This window comes from Parasteatoda tepidariorum, chromosome 7, assembly GCF_982258835.1.
Source record: "Parasteatoda tepidariorum strain Cologne lab strain chromosome 7, Ptep-v5.0, whole genome shotgun sequence".
Lineage (NCBI taxonomy): Eukaryota > Metazoa > Arthropoda > Arachnida > Araneae > Theridiidae > Parasteatoda > Parasteatoda tepidariorum.
The window spans coordinates 92922809-92947955 of NC_141761.1; the positions used below are offsets into that span (position 1 = coordinate 92922809).

General features: G+C 30.4%; 1 protein-coding gene across 2 annotated transcripts in view; it reads right to left on the bottom strand.

The window, feature by feature from the left end:
- fuss (SKI family transcriptional corepressor fussel) overlaps positions 1-25147 on the bottom strand; it is a 114269-nt gene that overhangs the window by 36812 nt on the left and 52310 nt on the right. For both annotated transcript variants that reach the window (XM_016048545.4, XM_071183141.2), the window contains exon 4: positions 10698-10737. In XM_016048545.4, coding sequence (XP_015904031.4) covers positions 10698-10737 — 40 coding nt within the window. The remainder of the gene's footprint in view (positions 1-10697; positions 10738-25147) is intronic.

The window sequence follows — 25147 nt, forward strand, 5'->3', positions numbered from 1 at the left end:
TATGCTAATTAATTAGTGCTAACTATTAATTAAGTTACGAAATCAGACACAAAAACGTACTTTCTCTGAATAAACATATATTTTTTTTTACATATTTGGAATCTAGACACTTGAATTAGGGGGGGTAGACAAAATTTAAAGACAATTGGGTCGTAAATTGGGTTGCAATAAAGGTTTATATATTTGGCGATAGTCCAGAAAACCGCCAAAAAAAGTCGCCTGCGCAAATAAATATTTTAAGATAACCCTTGACTGATTCAAAAGAGAAACGCTTAATTTTACTAGGTTGCTAGGCAACCAATTTCTGACTGTAAAAAAATTGAAATAATGTTTTGTGATTGCTCTAAGAGGTTTAATTAATAGTTAATAGAAAACACCTCGAAGTTTCTAGGCAATAGACAATTTTTAAGTTCATTTATGTCCAAAAAGCAAAAAAAATAAATAAATAAATAAAATAAAAAATTATTTTAATCTCTTTTGAAAAGAAAATTTGAATCGATTTATAAGTTTTCAGAATTTAAATACATGAACTTTTTATCTGATATTATTTAGATTATGCTATTTTTGCTATGTTTATTCGAGGATTTCATACTAAAATCAAATTAACATAACTTATAATAGCTATATACAAAATTTTAGGGATAATGATTTTTACAGCTTTAATCGAGTCTTCTAGGCATGAAAGTTTGAAGAAAAAAAAAGTGCATGAAAAATAAAATGTAGATTGTATAGTAATTCTAATGCACATTCACAAGGTTTTCTGTAATTTACGATTTCTTTTTTCTATAACTCAATGAATTGCTGAATGTTTAGTGGCATTTTAAAAACATTGAAATATGTTATGTTTAAGAATAAGATATTGAAATAATATGTTGCATATTGTATGATTCATTGTTTAAAAAATTGCTTCATTTTGCTAGATATTTACGTTACATGGTTTTCTTTGGATAAAGATGATTAGCAAATAGCATCCACATGTTTCGATACATTCTGAAACTTACGTTCGCAAATTCACCATAAAATGTCGCACAACATATTCTTCAATTACGATATGCTACATTTACCACCAAATACTGCTACTATGATTATTTTTGTTATATATATATCAGATATATATATATATCTCAGATATCAGATATATATATATAGCTCGTAAGGCCCTTAAGATACTGAAATGGGGGCACGAAAACTTAAAAGATTTTTTTTTTCCTAATGCCCGCCTGTGTTAACATCAGTCAATTCAGGCATCTACAGGGCGACAGATATCTGTGTGGCCTAAGGATTCCTAACGAGCATCAAACATTCTCAAAATTAAGTGCTCATTCACTGGAAAATTTAGTGTTTATTCAATTTAAGAACTGTTCCTTCACTTGGTTATCTTACTACTTATTATTTAAACCACCAAAAGCTTAAAACAATATTATGTAAGTTATCTAAATTTTTTTTACCTAATTTGCATTTAATAACAAATATGTCGACATGCATTTAATAACAAATACGTCATTTAGCTAAAATTACAAATTTTGAAATTTTTATGATTTTTTTTTAAAGACAAGCTAAGCTTAAGTATTCCTTCACTGGTTAGTTTACCCTATAAGATTTTGAGAAATTTGCGATGTTGTGAGAGATGCTTAAAAATGTTGACTGCGTATTTTTATTAATATTTATAAAATATATATTCAAGAAATTGATGAATATTTTATTCCAAATTTATTCATTCGTATGTATATTATTGAAATTTTATCAGTTATTGAGGAAAAAAAAATAAAAAATAATCACATTAAAGAAGCACAATCTGTTGTATAATCATATTCTATCAGAAGCATGCTTTTATAAAACTCCACATTCTCTGAATAAAATGTATTTTATTCAATAAAATGTTTTATTCAAATTTCTTTACTAAATTGCAAATAGAATTTTAGACGACTAAAGAAGAAACATCGTATTTTATAGCTTAAAAAAATAAAAATGAAAAGATAAGCAAACGATTATTAGCGAAAAAAATATGAATGAAATTTTATGCTAAGCGCGCGAAGTCAAGTTCCTCGCAAGTTTATCACATTTTAATATTAATCGCTCCATTTAATCATTTCTTCATTGTCGCCAAATTATTTTTTTAAAAATAATTAATTTTAATTTTTCTCAGCTTTTAATAAATAAAAACAGTTGAAACTTTAGATTTTTCAATTGAAAAATATGTAGATTAATATGGTATAAAAAAATTCATACCTTATAATTCAAAAATTTTTCATCCTTAATTTAATTAAATAATAAAAAATAATTAACAATTATTAAAAATTATTTTTTTCGTGAAATTATCTTTGGGTAAATGAGTTTTATGACTGGGTGAAATTTTCTTCGAATTGCTTTATTAGTTTTTAAAATATGACTAAAAACGTAAAAAGTGAAATTAACATTAAGGGGTACGAACTTTGGATCGCTCTCCTGACCAAACTATGGGGACCATATTTCCCAGATTGCTGCTACCCCCTATATTTTGAAGGTTAAGAATCCAAATATGTAAGAAAAAATATGTGTTTATTCAGAGAAAGTACGTTTTTGTGTCTGATTTCGTAACTTAATTAATAATTAGCACTAATTAATTAGCATATTTGAGGTCACCCCCAGGAACCATTAAGATTAGCACTTAGTTCGTGAAAATCCGATCATTAGAACGAAAGTTATTCAGGGTGATATCTTTTTTTTTTTGCCGACTGTACAATTCATTGATAGCATGCATACTAAAATAGATCTTTTGTATGAGAAAATCTAAATAGTTGCGTCCCGGTAAAGAGCAGACTACTCTTTCTAATGCTTTTAAATTATTTAAAGTAACAAAGAAACTCGAATTTTTTTTAAGCAGAACTTCCTTTACAAATTTTTGTTTAAGTTACGTTTAAAAAATATTATTTCAAAAGGCTAAAAGTTTCACAGGAAACAGTACCACCTTTTCTTTATCATAGTTTTCAAAGGTACACTTTTTATTTTTATGAGATTTTTTGTTTTTCAGATTTTAAGCGTCATAATTCTGGTTACAAATGTATAGAATTTTATTTAAAAAAATTATAGTGGGAGTGGATCTAAAAACTGATTCACCAGAACAAGAACAAGAATATGACTGCCAATGTTCAACTCCGTAGTCTTGTAATTTTGAACCCAATCCAGAAGGCAAGAATTTCTTGATCAAGTATTGGGAAAAATTTGCCTTCGTGGAGGACTTTTCAATGGAGCTAACCCGCATTTGCGTTGCACGGAGAGGAAAACCACGAAAATCTCTTACGCTTAGTCTGACTGCAAGGGGGCTCTAACCCATGATCCGTCTACCACTGAAGATATTTTACGTCAGCACCGCGGTCCGTGCGAGCAGGGTAAGGAATTCGAATCGACCAGCCATTCAAACCCGGGTCACCTCGTTGGAAGGCGAGCGCTCTATCCCTGAGCCACCGCGGCTCTCAATTAACAATTGTAAATTAAGTATATTTCTTCAAATCAAAAATAATTGTCAATTGATTGGAATAGTCTTGTTTAGCTAATAACAATTGTAAATTATGCAGATTTCTTCAAAGCAAAAATGATTGACAATAGTTTGGAATTGTCTTGTTTAGCTAATAACAATTGTAAATTATGCAGATTACTTCGATTAAAAAAATATTGACAAAAAGACCATTACACGCAAATGTTTACTTTTCTGTTCTTTCTTCTTTCTTTCTCTTTTTTTAAATTTTTTTTCTTTCTAAAAAGAAAGTCTATTGAATACAGGTTGGTCTTCAAATTTCCACTTGAACAACAGAATTTATTGGAAACGTAACCAATTTAGTAAATGACCCTACATTTGTCGTAATCTTTAGAGAAAAATGTAATAAAAGCATAGTTCTTATCTCAGATGCTAGTTAGTCTCAAAAATGTGTGACAGCAGTTAAATTAAAATACTCTATTTTCACAATAAGATATGTGTTATTTTTTAGGTACTTCGCTTAAATATAACGAAATCTAAAAACAAGACAATTTCTGTTTGTTTGATACAACGGCATCTTTTTAATTAAAGTTATTTGAGGAATTTCTTTCATTAGTTTGAAGTAATTTTGTTTAGTTTACAAAGGGTACATACGAAATGTAGCCGCGCTTAAATATTTCTTTATGTATTTTTAGTCAAGTATGGACATGATGTCCCGATATTGCTGCCACGATGGAATTGCCTAAAAGTATGAGGTATGTTCGGAAAGTAAGCACAGTTTTGTCCTACCGCAGCCGCAACGATAGTGTGACATTTACACGCATGCGCAAAAACTTCATTGGTTGATTGCCTGTCCACTAACGTCATTATATCGGAATTGTATTGTGCTTACATGTGTTAGAGAGCATTTAAATCCTTCGTCGATCCCGCCGACTGTAAATTGTGTTCTGTACTACGGTTTTTGAATGCAAAGAATGTTAAGTTTGTTGAAATTTATCGTCAACTTGTTGAGGTGTATGATGATAATTGTGATGAGAAATTAGGTTCTACATTTCAATGATGGACGTACTCATGTTCATGAAGAAGTTCATGGTGAAGGCACCTTCCTGCGGTCAATAGTGGTTTGGTTGCAAAAGTGAATGAAAAAAAAATTCGTAATAAGAATGCTTTGTATGGAGTTACCACAAATTACCTAAACTGTTTCTGCATGAGATTGTAGCAAATCAAGGACGAAGCGAAAAACCATGTTTCGAAATTGCTACTGGCGGCATTTATCTTTGTAGAGGGTATAGACCATTGTTTGGTTCATGAACACTATAGATAGGTTCGTAATCTTACTGCCACGGAATAAGAACTTATTGGATTATTTTCAGATCAAGATAAAAAAAAAGTCACTGATTAATTCAATGAACATTTACCGGTTCATGGATAAAGACTAGAAAAGAATATCCCCATCTTTCAAAACGGTACTTACTGTTTGAACTCGCCAAGTGGAAATATATTATGAATATATTCTGATTTATTATTGGGTTGCTCGGAAAATAATTCCGTTGATTCCACGAGAGAATACTTGATTGAATCTTTTCACAGCTAACTTTACTCTGAAGTCGTATAATCATTATAATTTTCGAAAGTTGATACAAGAAGGCTTACTTGTGAAAAAGTTCGATTGATTCTACGCTGCAGTTTTTGGTTGGCGCACTTTCAAATATAGAAGACAAATTTCACTTTTTTAAAAATCGAAGCGATATAAAGGTCGTTTAAACAAGGAAAAAAAAATATTTGATATGTTTAGAGAAGAATGTATTGACAGTACGCCAGTGCTAAAACTGGTTCACAAAATTTCGATTAAGATATACGATGATGCACTATGCCAGTTTAGACTGATGAAGTAAGACGTAAGATCGTTGAAAGATTAAATTTATCGAATTCGATCGTTCATGATCATTTTGTTTTTGTTTTATAACCGTCGTTGAGCAGCCAACCTAATTTCTTGCGTTGACGACTACCATTGTTCAACTCCATGGCATTGTAATTTTGAACTCAATCTAGAATACAAGGGAACACCTGAATCAATACTCTAGAAGTATTGATTTGTTATGGGAACTTGGAGGACTTTATGACCCCGACATATTTAACGTACATCAGTCACCATGCGAGAGTTCTTCAGCAGACAGGATTTGAACTCTCATTCTAACGAACACGAATCCAACACCCTATTAACCAGAAGCTTAGGTTTATTCTCAAAACTCGGTATATGGGTTCCCCATGTTCTTAATCAGTGACTGATTTATCATAAGGTCTGGGAGGACGAGGCCTAAGGCTCCTTAAGCACTTCGAATAATTTATTTTTGTGCTTTTCCTTAAGTATTGTGAGTTAACAAAAATCGTAATAAATATAAGCTTAAATCTATCGCAAGGCACATAGTAAATAAACAACAAGTAAATTCGGTTAAAGCTACAACCGGGATGCTCCTTATAGTTCTGTGCCTAGGGTCACCACATTTATAGACCAGACCATGATCTTACGGAAAGAAATTTGTGCCGTTGCATTAATTACCATTAAAAAGCAAACCTTTTATGAGTTAGGAATCATGTTACTGCCAGAAAGATGACAAAAAGTATTGGACCGGAATGGGCAATACATAATTCAATAAAATATTTATTCACTATAAGACAATCGTCCTTCATTTTCAAAAGGAAAATACGAAATAACCATCCGAACAATTCAATACTATAGAGCCGCGATGGCTCTGGGGATAGAGCATTCGACTTCCAATGAGGTGAACCGGGTTCGAATCCCAGCGATGGCTGGTCGATACGAATCCGCCTCCGGCTTGCACCGACCACAGTGCTGACATGAAATATCCTCAGCGGTAGACAGATCATGGGTTAGGGTCCCTTTGCCCTCAGGCTAACTGTGGGAGATTTTCCTCTCCATGTAACGTAAATACGGGTTAGTTTCAGCAAAGAATCCTCCACGAAGGCAAATTTCTCCCAATACTTGATCCGAGAGCAGCGATGGCTCAGGGGATAGAGCGTTCGCTTTCGAATGAGGTGACCGGGTTCGAATACCAGTCGAATCGAATTCTGCCTCCGGTTTGCGCCGACCACATTGCTGACGTGAAATATCCTCAGTGTTAGACGGATGGGTTAGATTCCCATTTTCGTTAGGCTAACCGTGTGAGATTCTCATCGTCTTCCTCTCCATGTAACGCAAATGCTGGTTAGCTCCACCAAAAAGTCCTCCTCTCAATACTCGATCCAAGAATTCCCTTGTCTTCTGGACTGGGTTCAAAATTACAAGGCTACGGAGTTGAACATTGGTAGTCGTAAACTGAAAATTCGGTCGGCTGTTCAACGACGGTTATAAAATAAAATAAAATTCAATACTATAAAAACTGCCAATGAGGAGACGGTCCCTTTTTTCTGTGACAATGTCGATGTTACGCGGTTTTAAGCTAAAGCGTTAGTGAGTGGAAATAGAGAGGGAGGGGAGAGCTGGGATGTGAGGGAATGACAAGCGATTGGGAGGTTTCGTCGGTGATTAGTAAACCCTAATCCTTCGACCAGCTTCACTCCCTCATCTGACAATCTCCTTCGCAAGCCATCTTCAAACCAGACGATTGAAAATGACTCCCGGAACACTCCTCTTTCCTGCTTCATCTCGATTGGATGATCGCTTGAGAAGCAAGGCGATGTTTGGAAATTTTTAAGTGATTCTAAACGAAAAATTGCAAGGGAATCTTTAAAGAAAATGTCAAGCAAGAAAATGGGTAGTGTCAAATTAAAAACCCAACGAAAAGTAGCAAAATTTCATGTAACAAAATGGGTAATATCAAACACAAAAACTAACAAAAAGTTACAAAATTTCATGCAACAAAGGGGAAGTATCAAATCTAAAAACCGAAAAAGTTTTTTAAAAAATTCATGCAACAAAATGGGTAGTATCAAATAAAAAAATTAACCAAAAGTTAAAAAAAAATCATGCAACGGAATGGGGTAGTATCAAATAAAAAACCAACGAAAAAAAAAATTCATGCATCAAAATGGATAGTATCAAGTACGAAAACCAACAAAAAGTAAGTAATTTAGGGTTAGCCAAAATTATGTTTTTAACTTATAGAAAAGGATGGGGAGAAGAAATAAAATTCCGACAAGTGGTTCTTTAAAGAGAAAATGGCGACCTATGTATGAGCTGCTCACAGCCCAAATCGATTAACTCCTCTTTTTGAAATACCTTAAATCTAAGTACCAAGAAGCTTAGTTCAGTCGTAGCATTATACTATAATGAATTTCCTGAACAGTAAACGTTACCGACGTTTTTAGAATAAAAACAAATGAAAAACTGAACAGCACGAACTTTGAACATGAAATAGCTTTATGAAACTTTCTTATGAACTTTCATTCAGAAATGCTATTATGAATTTTACTTCTAAATTGTAACATTAATTATAAATCAGTTATATTTAATTTTATTTTTAGAGTAATTCGAATGGTTCTAAGCTCAGGGCGAATGGGACCCTCAGACAGAGTTCATACATAGAGCGATATAGCCATCTCTAGCTCTTGCGTCAAAAACTACAAACTTACTAACTGACCAATGAATAAAAGCTTGCTACATCTAATTTTAGCCAAAAAATTATATCATTCAAAGAGAATTGTTGTATACAGTGCACAAAATAAAAAAGTAAACGGACCACCCTGAATGACTTTTGATCTGATCTTCACGTTCTAGGACTCAATCTTAATGGTTCGAGAGGGTGACCTCAAATATGCTCATTAATTAGTGCAAACGATATTTGAAGCTCCGACAACAGACACAAAACAGTATTTTCTCTGAATAAACTAGTCTTTTTCTTCTACGACTTCTGATTTCTGACTCTCAAAATATAGGGGATAACAGCAATTCGAAAAATATGATCCCGATAGTTTGGCCTAAAGCGTGGCCCAAAGTTTGGATCCTTTAATGTTAATTTTATTTTTTTCGCATTTTGCCACATCTCGAGAACTTTTTAAGCGAATCGAAAACTTTTGTTCACTCTTATAAAACTGGTTTACCGAAAGATAATTCCAGGCAAACTAAAACTTTCAGTAAATATTTATTACATTTTATTATTTTATTTAATAAGAATCGAAAATATTTGAATTGTAAGGTATGCAACTTTTTACATCACTTCAAAGAATATAATTTTAGATGGTAAAATGCAAAATTTGAGGAAATTGGTCGAATAGTTCCTGAGAAACCTAATTTTGAAAATACGACATATTTAAAATTCGATTTCTCAGGAACTATTCGACCGATTTTGTGTGAATTTTGTACTTTTCCGCTACCCCCTATATTTTATGGGCCAGAAATATGAATCCGTTCGAAAAAGGTATGTTTATTCAGAGAAAGCACGTTTTTGTGTCTGATTAACTTAACCTATAGTCTGCACTAATTAATTAGCATATTTGAGATTACCCATCAAGCCATTAAGATTAAGTCTTAGAACGTGTCAGGGTAGTCCGTTTTTTATTTATCACAGTGCATGGAACTTTTCGACTATTAATCATTTTATTCAATTGACTTGTGCAGTGAACGCCTATAGGCATCTCTATACCGTACAGACTAAAAACATTAATGTTTAATAATACTAGATGAATCTGAAATATTCGGTGAATGAAAGCATAACATGATTAAAACCAAAAACTTTTATCCATCCTTAAAGAAAAATCAGTTTGCCATGATGCACTTTTAAAATCATCATTGAATCTCTAAAAATGAATCAATGAAAGCATCGACTGGGGCACAAAATAGATCTTACACTGAATTATATCTTTGTGAATGATCTTTCATTGCTAATTCCAAATTTGTCAAACATGCATCGATGATCTTGCAATAGCATGGATTTGATCCGTTATTACATCGATCTTATTACCCATCGTAATATTTGCTGAGAAACAAGTACGTAGAAAGTGGAGCTATGTATCCAATTTGTTACAAAACTTATTGTTTATGGATTGTTTCATTTCAATTTGTCGGCAGTTTGAGTATACAAGCCAAATCTACTGATCACAAGCCAAATCTACTGATCACAAGCCAAATCTACTACGCTCGCAACTAATTAGCATCAATTTCTCGCAATCCTTAAAATGTGCTGTTTCTCCATACACTGTAAAAAAATATGGATCAAATTACGGTAGTTTCTACCGTAATTTGATCCAAAATTTTTACAGTACCGACAATTTGGATGCATCATCGGTAATATCCTTTTTTACTGTAAAATATTATACCGTAATTTATACAGTAATATTTATTTAATTAGAATGATTCAGTGACTTTATGATTATTATTACTTTAAAAATTACGGTACATTATTTTCTCACCATCCTTGAAATGGGCTGTTTCTCCTTGCACTGTAAAAAATTCTGGATCAAATTACGGTTGAAAGGACCGGCAATTTGGATGCATCATCGGTGAAATGCTTTTTTACTGTAAAATATTATACCGTAATTTATACAGTAATATTTATTTAATTAGAATGATTCAGTGACTTTATGGTCATTATTACTTTAAAAATTACAGCATATTATTTTCTCACATTCCTTGAAATGGGCTGTTTCTCCTTGCACTGTAAGAAAATTCTGGATCAAATTACGGTAGAAAAGTACCGACAATTTGGATGCCTTATTCATAAAATCTATTTTGACTGTAAAATAATTTATTCAGTAATATTTATTTCATTGGAGTGATTCAGTGACTTTATGGTAATTATTACTGTAAAAATTATGTGTATCAATTTCTTGCAATCCTTGAAATGTGGTGTTTCTCATACACTGTAAGAAATTCTGAATCAAATTACGGTAGAAAGTACCGACAATTTGGATGTATCATCCGTAAAATCTATTTTAACTGTAAAATATAATACCGCAATTTATACAGTAATATTTATTTAATTAGAATGATTCGGTGATTTTATGGTAATTAATACTGTAATACGGTATATCAGATATTTTGTGTTCCATAAATTTTTGCAGTGTAGGTTAATCTCTACGCACACAAAAAGACGCATTTTTAATTGAATTCTCTTTTAAATATCTCTCTAATTCTGAACTTCTCAGACGTGCTTTGCAAATTATTAATATCACTATAAAATTTCATGTGCAGATAAAATTATGTAAAAAGAATTAAAAATTGACCAGAAAATATTTAGAAAATACTAATTTTTTTCTTTGCAAAAATTATTTTAAAATGTCTTACCATGCTTGCTGTCTGGACTATCTGCATCACCTACGGAGTCCTAAAGAAAAAAAATTATTATTATTTAATTTAATTATCATTTTTAAAAAACCATTCAAGAGTTATACAATTTTTTTCTTATCTATTTATGATATTCATGAAAAAATATTTTTTTAAATTATGAATATATATCTATTTTCTTTAATTTATTTAGATATATCACTCCAGGTTAACTTATTGAAGTTGTATCTAAAATATTAAAGCCAGTTGAATTTTGAAGCATAATTTAGAAGTAATAAACAAAATTAAATTTCCTTAAAAACCCAGCATAGCTTTTTGGTTTTTGTTCTTTCGTGACTAAGTTATAAATATTCCATAATGTTTCGGATTATCTTAAAATTAATTGGAAATTCGTGCGATATTTGAAATTATTTCTGAAAATTTTAATGAATAAAATTAAATTTTTCCTTAAGAATAATTTCATTTTTCAATAAGATTTAATTATTTTAAGTGGAGCAAAATAAGAACTAATTCGCAGAAGTATTTTTTTTTCAACTATATTTTTTTTATAGCGAGAAACACATTTTTGAAATGATTAAATTGCTTAAAAATTCTTATTCACAGCTCTTGAAATTTATTATAAAATAAAATAAATTATTAATTAAGAAGAAAAAATAATTTTAACTAATTTTTGTTTAAGATAATCGAGATATCGGGAATGGAAAATTGCAATTACTAAATCATTTGGAGGGGAATTCTTCCTATTTTATACATTTATATGAACAAGTGGAAGCAAACTAAATTGATTGAAATAAACATAATATAAAATAAAATTATCTTGTGTTTAAAAAAATATTTTCAGCGATTTCATTATTTCTTAAATCTGCGGAGAACGAAAATTAAATGTATTTTTTTAAACTTAATATAAAAGTCTTCAACTCAAAAAGTGGATTTTCTATCCTATAAAGGAAGAAAGTTCAAAACTGTAGACACTCTATCAATTGTAAATCTACACGGAGAAAAATATTCTGGTAAAATTACCGAGCTGTATGGTTGACATTTCAAGTGAGAAAAAAAACATGATTTTGGTTAATAAAACAATATTTTCGGTATTTTAACCTTTGATTCAGTTGTAATTTTTTCCGTGTATATAGTAACACGGTTTACCAGAAATTCTTGTTTTCCAACTTATAGTTCTTGTTACCATAAATTTTGAAAAAAAATTAAAACTAAAAAATAAATTTAACCGGATAAATGATTTTTAGAGCATTTTCTAAGATATAACAATAAAATTATCTAATTTTGCGATATTTACCAAATTTTATCATATAATTCAAAACCATATTTGATTGTAAATTGTACGGAAATTATTACCGAAGCACTTCGGTAAAAATTACTTAACTTTTGGGTGCCTCCAGAAACATGGTAAATTTTACCGTGTTCTGATAGTTTTGACCATTCTTTTTTTTCTCTACGTTTGTATCAGGTAAAGTGACGCGTTGTTCTTATGCTAGGAGAGATTAAGAAGTGTTCAGAGCAGCCCAAAAAGATGACACAGTGTGGCAACTTTTAAAAAATATGGGAACTTTTAAAAAATATGAGAACTTTTCATAAGTATGGCAGCATTTCAAAAGTATGAAAACTTTTCAATTGTCTGGAACCTATATAAACAAAAATAAATTTTTCTGATTCTTTAATTTTTAGTAATAATTTTAAAAAATTTCATTTTCCGGTTCTTTAATAATTACTTTAAAATATCCACTTCTAATATTAAGATATTTGCTTGCAAAAACCGTACAACAATTTTAGCGTCATTACTATTAATGATTTAAATGAAGACATTATTAATAGTGATCTCTCCGACCTTTATACTCTAACCGTATAAAAGAACTTAAAAACTATAAAAGAACTTGATTTTATTACAGCTGTTTTATTACCGCAAATTAAAGCATGAGAATAAAATAATAATGAAATCGCATAAAAACAAATGTAGTCAAGACTATTAATGGTCTGCTTAACAAAAAATTAATATTTAATATTTTTTTTAAAAATTAACTTCTTTAATTCTGTGCAAATACTCTTAGCTTTACACAATCATTTTTAAGAATCATGGTTGTTTTCCCCAAAGCTAGGGGAAACGCCAGGTTCCACCTGACCCTCTCTTCATTGTAGAGAAAGCTGTGAAGCGAAAAACGATATATGCGTCATAGAGAGGTTGAGAACCCCCTTTTCCCCCCAAATCTTTTAGTATTCCTCCCTATTTATTTAAACATTACGTGGCTATTCAATAATCATCAAACAGTAAAGAATTATTTATATTTCCGACATGCTTTATAATTTTCTGCTGCATATTGGATTTTTTTTTGTCCTCTTCAACTGATAATTTGATGTATTATGTTTGAAGTAATTAATAATTATGGGATGAGGTTTGGTAAATTAAAAAAAAAAAATTACTTCTAAATAATCTGATAGAATTTAAATCCTGTTTTAGATCAAATTAGTCGTAGTCGTTTTTCTAGAAATTATCTACAAATATTCGGATAAAAAATTTAAATATATTGGGTCTGTTCCACGAAGCGGAGGTTATGGAGCCATTTCTAAAAATTTTCAATACTCTTTTTTTCTTTTAAAAAAAAAAGGTGATGAAAAAGTCGGAATTAATTATTAAATAGAAACGCAATTAAACTCCCCAGTTTGTTTTCGAACGGAATCGTAAGTACAGTTTAATGCGGGCTCCAAAAGCTTCGTATCGGAGGACTGATGAAGTGAAGTAAAAAGCTTTGATTTAAGCCCAGGAACTTTTGGGTCTTAGAAAAAAAAATATTTTAATGCGTTTATCAATCAAATTGCAAATAAAATTTTAAAAAAATCGAAAAAGAGTACCATTTTTCTCCGAGTAAAGAAATTTTCTTTATGTGGACAGATGAAAAAAAAAATAAGAAAAGCCGTTTACTCTGATCGCGTCTTAAAATTAACTCTTTTATTGTTTTTTTCTCTCCCTGAAACAATTTATGTTGTACCGTACCCAAAAAAGCAAACACCCTAAATAACTTTTAATCTAATGATGGGATTTTTTTATAGTAAGACTCAATTTCAACAGTTCAAGAATCTAAACTAAATTATAATAATTAATTATTTTAGAATATATCATATGTCACAGACTCTGACACATAAACAATTTAATAAACTTACCCTTTTTTTAGATGGATTCGGATTTTTTAAACCTCAGAATGGGGGGGGGGAGAGGTATCTGTAGTCTAGAAAATATATGGCCCCAATAGTCTACTCAAGAAGACTGGTGAAAAGTTTAAACCACTTAATAGTATCTTTATGTATTCCTTAATTTACCATATCTCCATATTTTTTTAAAATCTAAACTAGCCAATATTTTAGCACTCAATTATATAATTCATTTATTCAAAAATAATTCAATATCACTCCACAATCAGTGTAGCAATGTTAGTATTAAGAAATACAGACTAAAATAATATTTTGCCGCTAATATATATTCAAGTTCGTTGAAATTAATTATTAAGTGCTTGAAATATAACAAAAAGTGTCAAACAAAACGAAAGAGTAAATGGAAGTTTAAAAAAAACGCAACAAAGTAAAGAAAATAAAATACAAAAATAAATAATTGTAATACAATTAAACAATTACAAAAAGAGTCCCCAAATAATAAAAAATGCTCATTATATTCTTTGATAGCATTATCTACGCTGAGGAAAAAAAAAATGGCCAAAACTACTAGAATACGATACATTTTACCATGTTTCTGGCTCTATGGGAACACCAAAAAGCTCGGTAATTTTTATCGAAGCACTTTAACAATGATTTTTGTAAAATTAGCAATAAAATATTGCTTTATAATACATGATAAAATTTTATAAGTGCGGTAAAATTCAGTAATTTTATCATGATATTTTAGAGCATGCCATAAAAATCATATATTCAGTTGAATATTAACTTTCAGCTTTGTATTTTTTATAAATGCGTGGTAATAAGAATTATAATTTTGAAATCCAGAATTTTCCGCAAACCATTTCCATAGGAAGAAAGAAATTACCAACATAATATTTTAAATACCGTATAATTTGTTTTTTATTACTCAAAATAAGATACTTTTTTTTTACTATAGAAAAATATCATTACTTTACAATACAATAAATTTGCCTGGCTTTTTTCTCCACGTACAAAAAGTTTGTTTAAACGCAAGACAAACAACTACCGTTGAGTGTTATTATCAAGTTACTTCGAAGCATTTGTGTATCATATATTCAGTTGAATATTAACTTTCAGCTTTGTATTTTTTATAAATGCGTGGTAATAAGAACTATAATTTTGAAATCCAGAATTTTCCGCAAACCATTTCCATAGGAAGAAAGAAATTACCAAAATAATATTTTAAATACCGTATAATTTGGTTTGTATTACTCAAAATAAGATACTTTTTTTTACTATAGAAAAATATCATTACTTTACAATACAATAAATTTGCCTGGCTTTTTTCTCCACGTACAAAAAGTTTGTTTAAACGCAAGACAAACAACTACCGTTGAGTGTTATTATCAAGTTACTTCGAAGCATTTGTGTATCATATATTCAGTTGAATATTAACTTTCAGCTTTGTATTTTTTATAAATGCGTGGTAATAAGAACTATAATTTTGAAATCCAGAATTTTCCGCAAACCATTTCCATAGGAAGAAAGAAATTACCAAAATAATATTTTAAATACCGTATAATTTGGTTTTTTTTACTCAAAATAGGATACTTTTTTTTACTATAGAAAAATATCATTACTTTACAATACAATAAATTTGCCTGGCTTTTTTCTCCATGTACAAAAAGTTTGCTTAAACGCAAGACAAACAACTACAGTTGAGTGTTATTATCAAGTTACTTCGAAGCATTTGTGCTACCCACAATTGTTCGCATTCGTTAAAAATTTTGAAATTAAAAAAATAGTTTTGCTTGCTGCATAACATTGCCCATAATTCCTAGTTCTCATTCTTTGCAAAAACAAACAATAAAAACTTTTGAGTATTGAATAATATGCAGTGCTTGTCTGACATAGAATATTAAGATTTCTTTTTATTTTTGATACTTTAAGTAAAGTTAATAACAATCATTCGTATCATTATTAAATAAAGAGCATTTTTAAAGTAATGTCCTCCTCACACAATATTCTACTCTTACTGCTTCATTTTATAGAATAAATATTTAATTTTTTTCATCGCATGGCATATCATGTAAGATTATTTTAAGTCTATAATTTAAAAGGAAAATATTTCTTTAAGCGAAGGAAAATTATGCTTAAAACAATATTACTAAAGTTTTGTTATTAAATTAGTTTAATGAAAAATTTTGATAGAAATTTGATTTTAGATTGCACTTAAAAATGTACTGCAAGAATTCAAAACAATATAAACCATTTAAAAATCGGATCATAAAATTTTGTATTAATACTAATACTAATTGCAAAATTACTATTTTTTTGCATTTCAATAATTTAGAAAATCTAGGTTTAAAATTTATTTAAAATTATTTTTAGATTACAAAATTAAATTAAATTTACCTAATTATTGAAATTTTACCACACTTACAAATTTGGTACAGTAAAATATCTGAATACTCTGCAAAAAATTACATAAATTATCTTATGAGACAAAAGTTAGTTTTGAATCATTTCTAAAACAAAAAAATATTTCCTCAACGTATAAAAAAATATATTTGAAATTTTTTAGTGTATATTTCATAAAATTTGAAATTTGAAATTTTTTTTAAAATAGACAATGATTGATAAAGTTATTTTCTTCTGTTGTACAATTGCATTCGAGCAAAAGAATTTCAATCATTATATCCGACATTTTGGCGGCTCAAATTTTCAAGCGTGCATAAACCTCAAAATATTTTGATTAAAAATAAAATGCATCTCAATCTATCTCGATTCAGAAACACTTCACCCTTTCATCTTTTTTAAAAAAAAAAAAAAAAAAAAAAAAAAAAAAATACTTCGTTTGCTTATGCACTTTTTTTTCCAACACGCTCATCCTTGAAGGAAAATATTAACCACGCAATTGTGCAACTACAGTGAATATTCCAAGCTCAACTGAGCTAACAGCGGTGAAATGAATAGGAAAATCATTGAAGTACGTTGAATTTCTTTACATGTTCCTCGAAATAAATACATAACTGGTGGAGGACTCCTATTCCAGGGAATATATTCCCTTTTCAAGACTTATTTTTCCTCTTCCCCTGAATAGGAAGTCAAAATTCTTTACCTGAGAAAAGACCTCTTTCAAAAGAATTCCCCATTTCTTCCCCTAAAGAAAAGAATTTAATTTATTGTTGTAAAAGGAAGCAAAAAAAGATTTAAGCAACACATCTATCTTTCACCCAATCAAAGCCCAATGATGTATGCCTTTGGAAAAGGGTCTCCCGGAAAGCGACCCTTTTGAGAAGCCTCGCTTCGCAAGGTACATAGTAGAAGAAGTCGTTTGCAGGGGAGGTAGAAGCACTCCTTCTCGCCTTCTCGAGCACCGATTAAGAGAAAATATTTGTACTTCAGCATCGAAGAACACTAAACTTGTCTTCACATGTAATGGAAACCTTTTAGTAGAAGTAATTGACATTCCACACTATTCTCGTTCGCTTGTAGCGTCATCGAGGAAAAATCATTGTCGGCGATTTTTAACACAGTAAAAAGGAGGGTGGTGCTACCAGGGGGGGGAGGCCAAACATCACAGTAAAAAAGCCCACATCACATAATAGAGCTCGCAGACCCAGGAGAGTTTCTTTACGCGATTTACACTTTTTGTACGGGCAGAATCTTTTTTTAACACACGCCTGCCGTTGGAAAGAGGAATAATAACAGTAAAAGAACACGAAACGGTGAGAGAATATCAGTTTTTTTTTTCTTTCATTCGGAACATCCCCCCTTTCGGTTAGTTGAAAAGAAATGTAGGAGTACAGGAGTAAAAAAAAAATTAGTTTTTCTTTAGAATTGTGTTCTTCGATAAAGTTTAAAGAAACCAGCAGGGCAAAAAGGGGAAGATATAAAGTAAAAAGATTCAACCAGGGAAAATGCATCTTCTTGGCGACTTATTTCACACAAAGGAGTCCCCGTGCCATAAATAGGTTGCTGCGCCAAGTTTAACCTTACAGTGGGCTTTAGTTAAAATGATTCGTCGTTAGCGTACATCATACTCCCTGGAGATTTTGGGAGGCGACTTCATTTAAATTTTCTCTTCCTATTAATATTTATTTAAGAATCGAATGAGATAAAGACAGCCGAGATGACCCCTTGGGACTCAAAAGTTAGACGCCTCAGTAATCTTCCCCTGAGAGAAGCATAGTACCCTTTTCCACAGTAAACATTATTCCATGATTTAGGAAAAGCAGGAATCCAGATGACATTAAGTTAAAGATATCTAAATTAAGAGATTCCGGAGAGTTAGTCGCTTTGGTGATAATTTGAAGGATGTTTGTACTTCCGCTGGCGACATCAAGACTGGTTTGGCCAAGTGTGTTGGCGCTTTGATCAATGAGAGGGTTGAAATGTTAACTGTTGTAAGAGGTTTGAGATGCCGTAGTCTCGCAACACTTTTAATCTTAAGGCATTTATCTCCATACATATTTATGAGGTAGATTTCTGGCGTTACAGGTGATCCGGCTCTTTTGAGATGCATGTTAGGGTGCACGTCAACACAGAAAAGAGTTGCAGCGGGATGCCAAGGATACTCTTAAAAGTTTCGTTTGTCCTGAGAAATTTAGAGAGTACGGTTGAAAATCTTTATTAATAAAGCAGTGTTTAGAAGGCTTTTAAGAAATGGGTTCATCGCAATCTGTTTAAAATATTTCTCGAGTTTATTATCGCATAAGATCTATTACTTCCAAATCTGAATATTTTGTTCTAAAGGTGAAAATGATTGCCCTGCGTATAGAAAGTCGAAACATTTAAAATGCAATTTTGTGTGACGGGAATTCGAGATCAGTGAAAGAGAAGCTCGTTAAAATTTGTTTCCTAAGAATAAATAGTGTGATTTTCTTAGATATTACCAACTTTTTAATGATATGTTTAAAAACTGTTTCTTCAATTTTCTTTTCCAACAACATGCTAGAGGTAAATAATAAAAGTCTTATGCTAGGAGTAATTAAAAGAGAAGAATTATTTGAGTATTATCGCTATTCCAATTCTTTTAAATTTTATACGTCTTTCCAGCTATGCAATAATATCTAAATATTATCGTTGCAATTAATTTTGAAGCATTTTGAATTTATTTATTCAGTTTTTTTGAGACCTTTTATAAAAACAAAATTAATACGAGACTATGTAGACTTAATGAGATATTAGTTAAAAAAACTGACATTAAGTACCAGTTCAAAAATCCCTATTATCTTAGATAATTATGCACATATTTCAGAAAATGGGCTAAGTTTAATATTAGACAAAACTCTCATGCATTGTAGAATTAAAATCATTTTAAATAGATCAGAACGCTAGACGTACCTAAACATTATAATATTTTTTTAAGGTTTTATTTAAGAACCTGTATACTTTCATATAAGCAACCAATATTTTTCATCCACAAATATATCTTGAACTATAACAACGAGTTCATGACCTATGAGCTTGAAAAATTACGCTTATGTTCTAAAAATAGGTTAAGATCATTGCTAGACTAAATTCTCATATACTGCAGAATTAAAATCATTAAAAATGGACCAGAACATTAGATATACCTGGACATCGCAATACTTTTTGAATTTACTGTAAGAGCTTGTGAATACTTTCGTATAGGCGACTTGCACTTTTCAAGCACGGATGCAGCGTAAACTAATTACCAGCTTATAGATAACTATGAACGTTATATAAACTGGTAATTAGTTTAAGTTGTATCCGTGTGTGAAAAGTGCAAGTCGGGTACATTGCCAGGGGACAATAAAATAGTTCTTGACGGGAAGTAGGGGGTAAACAAACGTCACTTCACTTGGCTGTCTGCAGACAATTTATCACTGAATAATCATTAATCAGAAGTAACCAATTAGAATGCATTTCATTTCAAAGTAAAATAGTCTGGGCAGCTGTTTGTGATTAAAAAACAAGAATTTTACGACAGTTGACAAAATAATAATATTCAAGTGATATGCAGCTCTGATTCAAAATATCAGAATAAGTGAAAAATTCGACTTAAAAAAGTATCTTACTTTATATATTTGCTTTTACAGACGAGTTTTGTTTTTTGTTTTTTATTTATTTTCAGAGAGTAGAATCTGCATATATAACAGCATTGTCAAACATTAAAAAAAAATCTAAATGAAGCATAAATAATTACATAATATACTTTTGATACAATCAAAATATTAGAATAAAATTTTATGTGATCCAAAATAATAGAATATTTTATTATAAATATTAAAATTTTATTATAAATGAAAAAAAAAGTTACTTAATGTTTTGTAGCATCGTCTTTAACTTTGTTCACGGCGTATAAATGATTTTGCTTGGAATAGGTTTTACATAATTGAATAAGTTTTTGACAGTTTCAGTTGTCCAGCTTAGCACAAATAGACGTAATGCTTTTTTTATATCAGCCTTTCATTTGTAGTAGTTTTTTCACTATCCCCATTAATTTTCAATTCAATTAAGATCTGGTGAAGTAGCTGGCCATGGTATCAATGTAATTTTACGTTGCTGTAGCCAGGTCTTAGGTGATTTTAATGTATGAGGTGAAGTTAAATCACGTAGTGCTCGAAAATATCTTGATATAAGTATCTGGATCAACCATTACTTTGAGGATTTATACCCTTCCGAATCCATTTGCGCTCATGCAATTGCATACCATCATATCAGGTGCAAATTTTATCGAACGTTTCAGACACTCCTCATTAACTACTTCAACACTTTGATTGCCATAAGACACAATAGAATATACTTTCGTAACTAAATAATATCTTTTTCAAGTACTCCAAGCTCATAACAATCTACAGTCCTTGGCCAAATTATTAGACTCACTATATATTTATATTTAAGATTTTACATGGAATCATATACCGTAAACCGGGGTGAGTCTACCCATCCAGGGGCGAGTCTACCTATTTTAGTTTTATTTAATTTTCACTATTTTAAATTGCAAATAAAAAAATTTTTACCGACGGAGGACTTAGTTCAGACTCTAAGGAAGATGGCGCTGTAGTAGTTTGATCCGTTTTTATTTATTTGGTGTCTTTTTTACCGACCTGTTCAAACGTCTTTTGAGAGATTTGTATTGAAAATCAGCAAACTTTTAGTTGGTGCTCCGTAAGTACTTTATTATTATTACTATTTTCACTTTGGTTAAGCGATAAACTTATCTAAGACTAAGATTACATTAATTTTATATGAAAAAAAGCAAAAAGAATGTAAGTTTTGCTGTTGTAAACAAAAAGCCAGAATTCGCGGGGCGAGTCTACCCATTCGTATTTAGTTTTAATAAAGCATAATAATATAATTTAGAACTTTGTTCATATTAAAATTAAGTCATTTTAAATGAATTTGAGTATATTATTTTAATTCTGCATTGATAAATTTATCATTAATAAGAAAATTTATAGATTAAATATAAATGTAAATATAAAATATGTTTATTTTACCTATTTTTTCAATTTTTATATTACAAAATTAACTTTTTTTATTTAATGCAAGTTAAACAAATTATTATTTATTACTACAGATGATTCGAAATTATATTCGCAAAACAAATGGATTTAAATGTTACAAAAAAATGCCACCTGAGATGGAAAAAGCTATCCGAAGGATAAAAGCCAAACAAATAACAATTCAAGATAATTGTAAATTTATATTAATTTTAATTTATTTTTGTCAACAATAATCAGAAAAAAATTTTATTTTATAATATTAATGATTATAAAAACAAAACTGTGATCAAAATGTGATAATCGATCAAATACTCAATTTGTGTTATTTTATGAATAAAAAAATGGAATATATAATAAAGTTATGAATTTTACTTTATAAATATCCTATATAGTAACTAAAATAACAATTTAATAGTAAAATTTGATTATTTACAATGTTAACATTCATTTTAGTAGAATGGGTAGACTCGCCCCGTACGAGAGATTTGTCAGCAGTTCTATAAAAATATACAGTAACAGAGTAACTGTTAATATTTTCTAAAATCGATTTCACAGCTTTAAAGAGAGATAAATAGCGATTCCGAAACACCTATTAAAAGCCTTTTTTCCTTAATATTTACAAAAGTTTGACCACTTGAAAGTTGACAAACTGAAAAAATGGGTAGACTCGCCCCGGTTTACGGTAGTGTGTCAAATAATTTGGCTAGGGACTTTAGATTCCATGTGGAATCTTAATTATCTGGTGATACTATACAGCTTTATTGTTTTTACACAACTGATACCGGTTTGCACTTGTTTACGTTAGTGTATCAATTGGTTAAATTAGACGATATATAATATAAATTCGACGATTGGATAAATTAGACGATATATCATATAAATATAGAACATTTATTACACCTGGTATTATATTAGTATATTATAATAATTAGATCAAATTATTAGAATCCCTGTAGTATTTTAATAATTTTGCACTAGTTTGTATGCAATACTTTTATATTTAAACATACATGTAATGGGTTTTTATTCAGGAGAATTTTTATATACTTCCTGTTTGTATTTATTTCTAACACATTGCATTACAATGTTAACCAATTGATACACGAACGTAAACAAATGCAAACCTGTTTCAGTCGCGTGAAAACAATAAAGCTGTATAGTATCACCTGATGATTAAGATTCTACATAGAATATTATAGAGCATCTAATAATTTGGCCATGGACTGTAGATTAACACAATCTCATGCTTTCAATCTTTTATTTTCCAGTCATATGTGGCTCAGTTTTTGGAACATGAGATTGAAATTTAAAGTTATAAGGATGACTTATAACTGTCGATTTAAAACATTAATTCCATGTTTTATCTATTATCGATGCAAATATCGTACACATCTGAATCGATTTTTTTAACCATAACCTTCAGTTTTTAATTAAGTTTCCGTTTTTCGGCCCATTGCAACAAATATTTTTAAACTTTTTACTCTTCAGATACAGTTGCAAGGTTCTGCAAACGCTTCATTGCAAAAACCCCCAATTAATTGGCTATATATTGTTGAATTTTACTTTGTCTATGTAAACCATTAAACTCATAGTTCTATTGATTCGGGAATATCACATAAACAATCGCATTTAAAAAACAATTCAAGCATAAAACACAGAAAAAATCAATCTTTTTAAAATAATCGTCCGCAATAAGTTTAAAATTTTCATAAATTCATTAATTATTAAAACAAATAATATCGTAACATATTCTAATTATTTCGAAAAATTAAGATAAGTATTCTATTTTTTTGATATTATTATTCTGAATATCGTTAGAAAATAAAATAAATTGAATTTTGAAAGGTGATATAAAATATTATAAGAAGAATTTGAGATTTAAAGATACACTCATTTCAAAATTGAGTCAGGATACATTAGATACATTAAAACAAGCTCTCTGTGTATGTGTGTGTGTGGGGGGGGGATAATGTCTATAGTCATATTTGTTAGATATAAAAATTTTTAATTGTATTATTTACCTTTTAATTTTTAAATGGCAATGATTCTGAGACCTTAAATAAGTTATAAACCGTAATAACCTAATGTTACAACCTTATAAAGTAAATTCTGACTTGTGTTCGTTTTCATGTATTAAACATATATGTCATATTTTTAATGTATGCTATGTGCTATTGCCTACAAATGGAGAAATTCTTGAGAGTAAAAATTACTGCAACAAGAAAAAAACATTAATTTACATATCAACTACAATAAAATGATACCAACTGTAAGAATATATATCCGTTATAACGGTTATATGACGCATAGTCTAAAATCTTTGTAAAATTCAGAATTTTGCATTTGTCCAATAAATCTAGCCAAAGAAAAGGAAAGACAGAGAAACTGCTGATACATTAGAGTTATTACAAATAGACCGTTGCTAAAAAAACAACGCAATTTCATTGTTGAGTGATATTTTGAGCAATAAAGTCATACCTTGATTCTGTTATTTCTCATTTTGGTGATCAGAATCGGCGGCCCAGATCATGCGATTTAATATTCTTTGGTTTATTTTAAGTCTAAGGTTTTTATCAACATGCTCTCAAGGATCAACGCCTTGACGGCGAAAATTGAGCTACAAAATTCAGCAACATTCCTACAAAATAATCATTGAAAATTTTAATGAAGATGCGTATGAGCCGTCAAAACCATAGAGCGTTCGTCTTCCAATGAGGAGAACCGGGTTCGAATCCCAGTGATGATTGCTCGATACGAATTTCACATCCGGCTTGCACCGACCACAGTGCTGACCTGAAATATCCTCAGTGGTAGACGGATCATGGGTTAGAGTTCCCTTGCCGTCAGGCTAATCGTGGGAGGTTCTAGTGGTCTTCCTCTCCATGTAGCACAAATGCGGATTAGTTCCATGAAGAAATCCTCCACGAATGCAAATTTCTCCCAATACTTGATACAGGAGTTCCCTTGTCTTCTGGATTGGGTCCAAAATTACAAGGCTACGTAGTTGAACATAAGTAGTCGTTAACCCAAAAATTGGGTCAGTTCTTCAACGACGGTTATAAAATAAAAATAAAGTAGGTCTAATAGACCCGTAGTGACTCAGGGGATAGAGCGTTCCCCTTCCAATGAGGAGAACCGGGTTCGAATCTCAGCGATGGCTGATCGATACGAATTCCGCATCCGGCTTGCACCGACCACAGTGCTGACGTAAAATATCATCAGTGATAGACGATTTATGGGTTAGAGTTAACTTGCCGTCAGGCTTACCGCGTGAGGTTTTCTTGGTTTTCCTCTCCATGTAACGCGAACGCGGATTAGTTTCATCAAAAAGTCCTTAACGAAGGCAAATTTCTCCCAATACTTGATCCAGGCGTTCCCTTGTCTTCTGGATTGGGTTCAAAATTACAAGGCTTGAAAATTAGTAGTCTTAAACATAAAACTTCAACAATGGTTATAAAAAAATAAAATAAGTCTAATTACCGAATGCGCCAATCTATATATAATCTTATTCTGTAGAATTTATAAATAAAAAAATAATCTCAATTTTATATTAAGAGCCTGCATTTTCTATTAAAATTTGTTCTTAAAGTTTGGAACACCTCATAATCATGTTTTAATAACTATTATAACAAAATTGAATGAAATTCGACCATTAAAATAAATAATTAATTGGAAATGTTAGCTTGCATTCATAAACATTTACCTCACCGAAAATATCTTTGCGATTAGAATTTAATTACATGTTGCATTCAAAACGTGTGCTTTATAAGTCCTTCGATAAACAACAACAGCAACTTTTTTTCCAGTGTTGACACAACATTCACAGATACG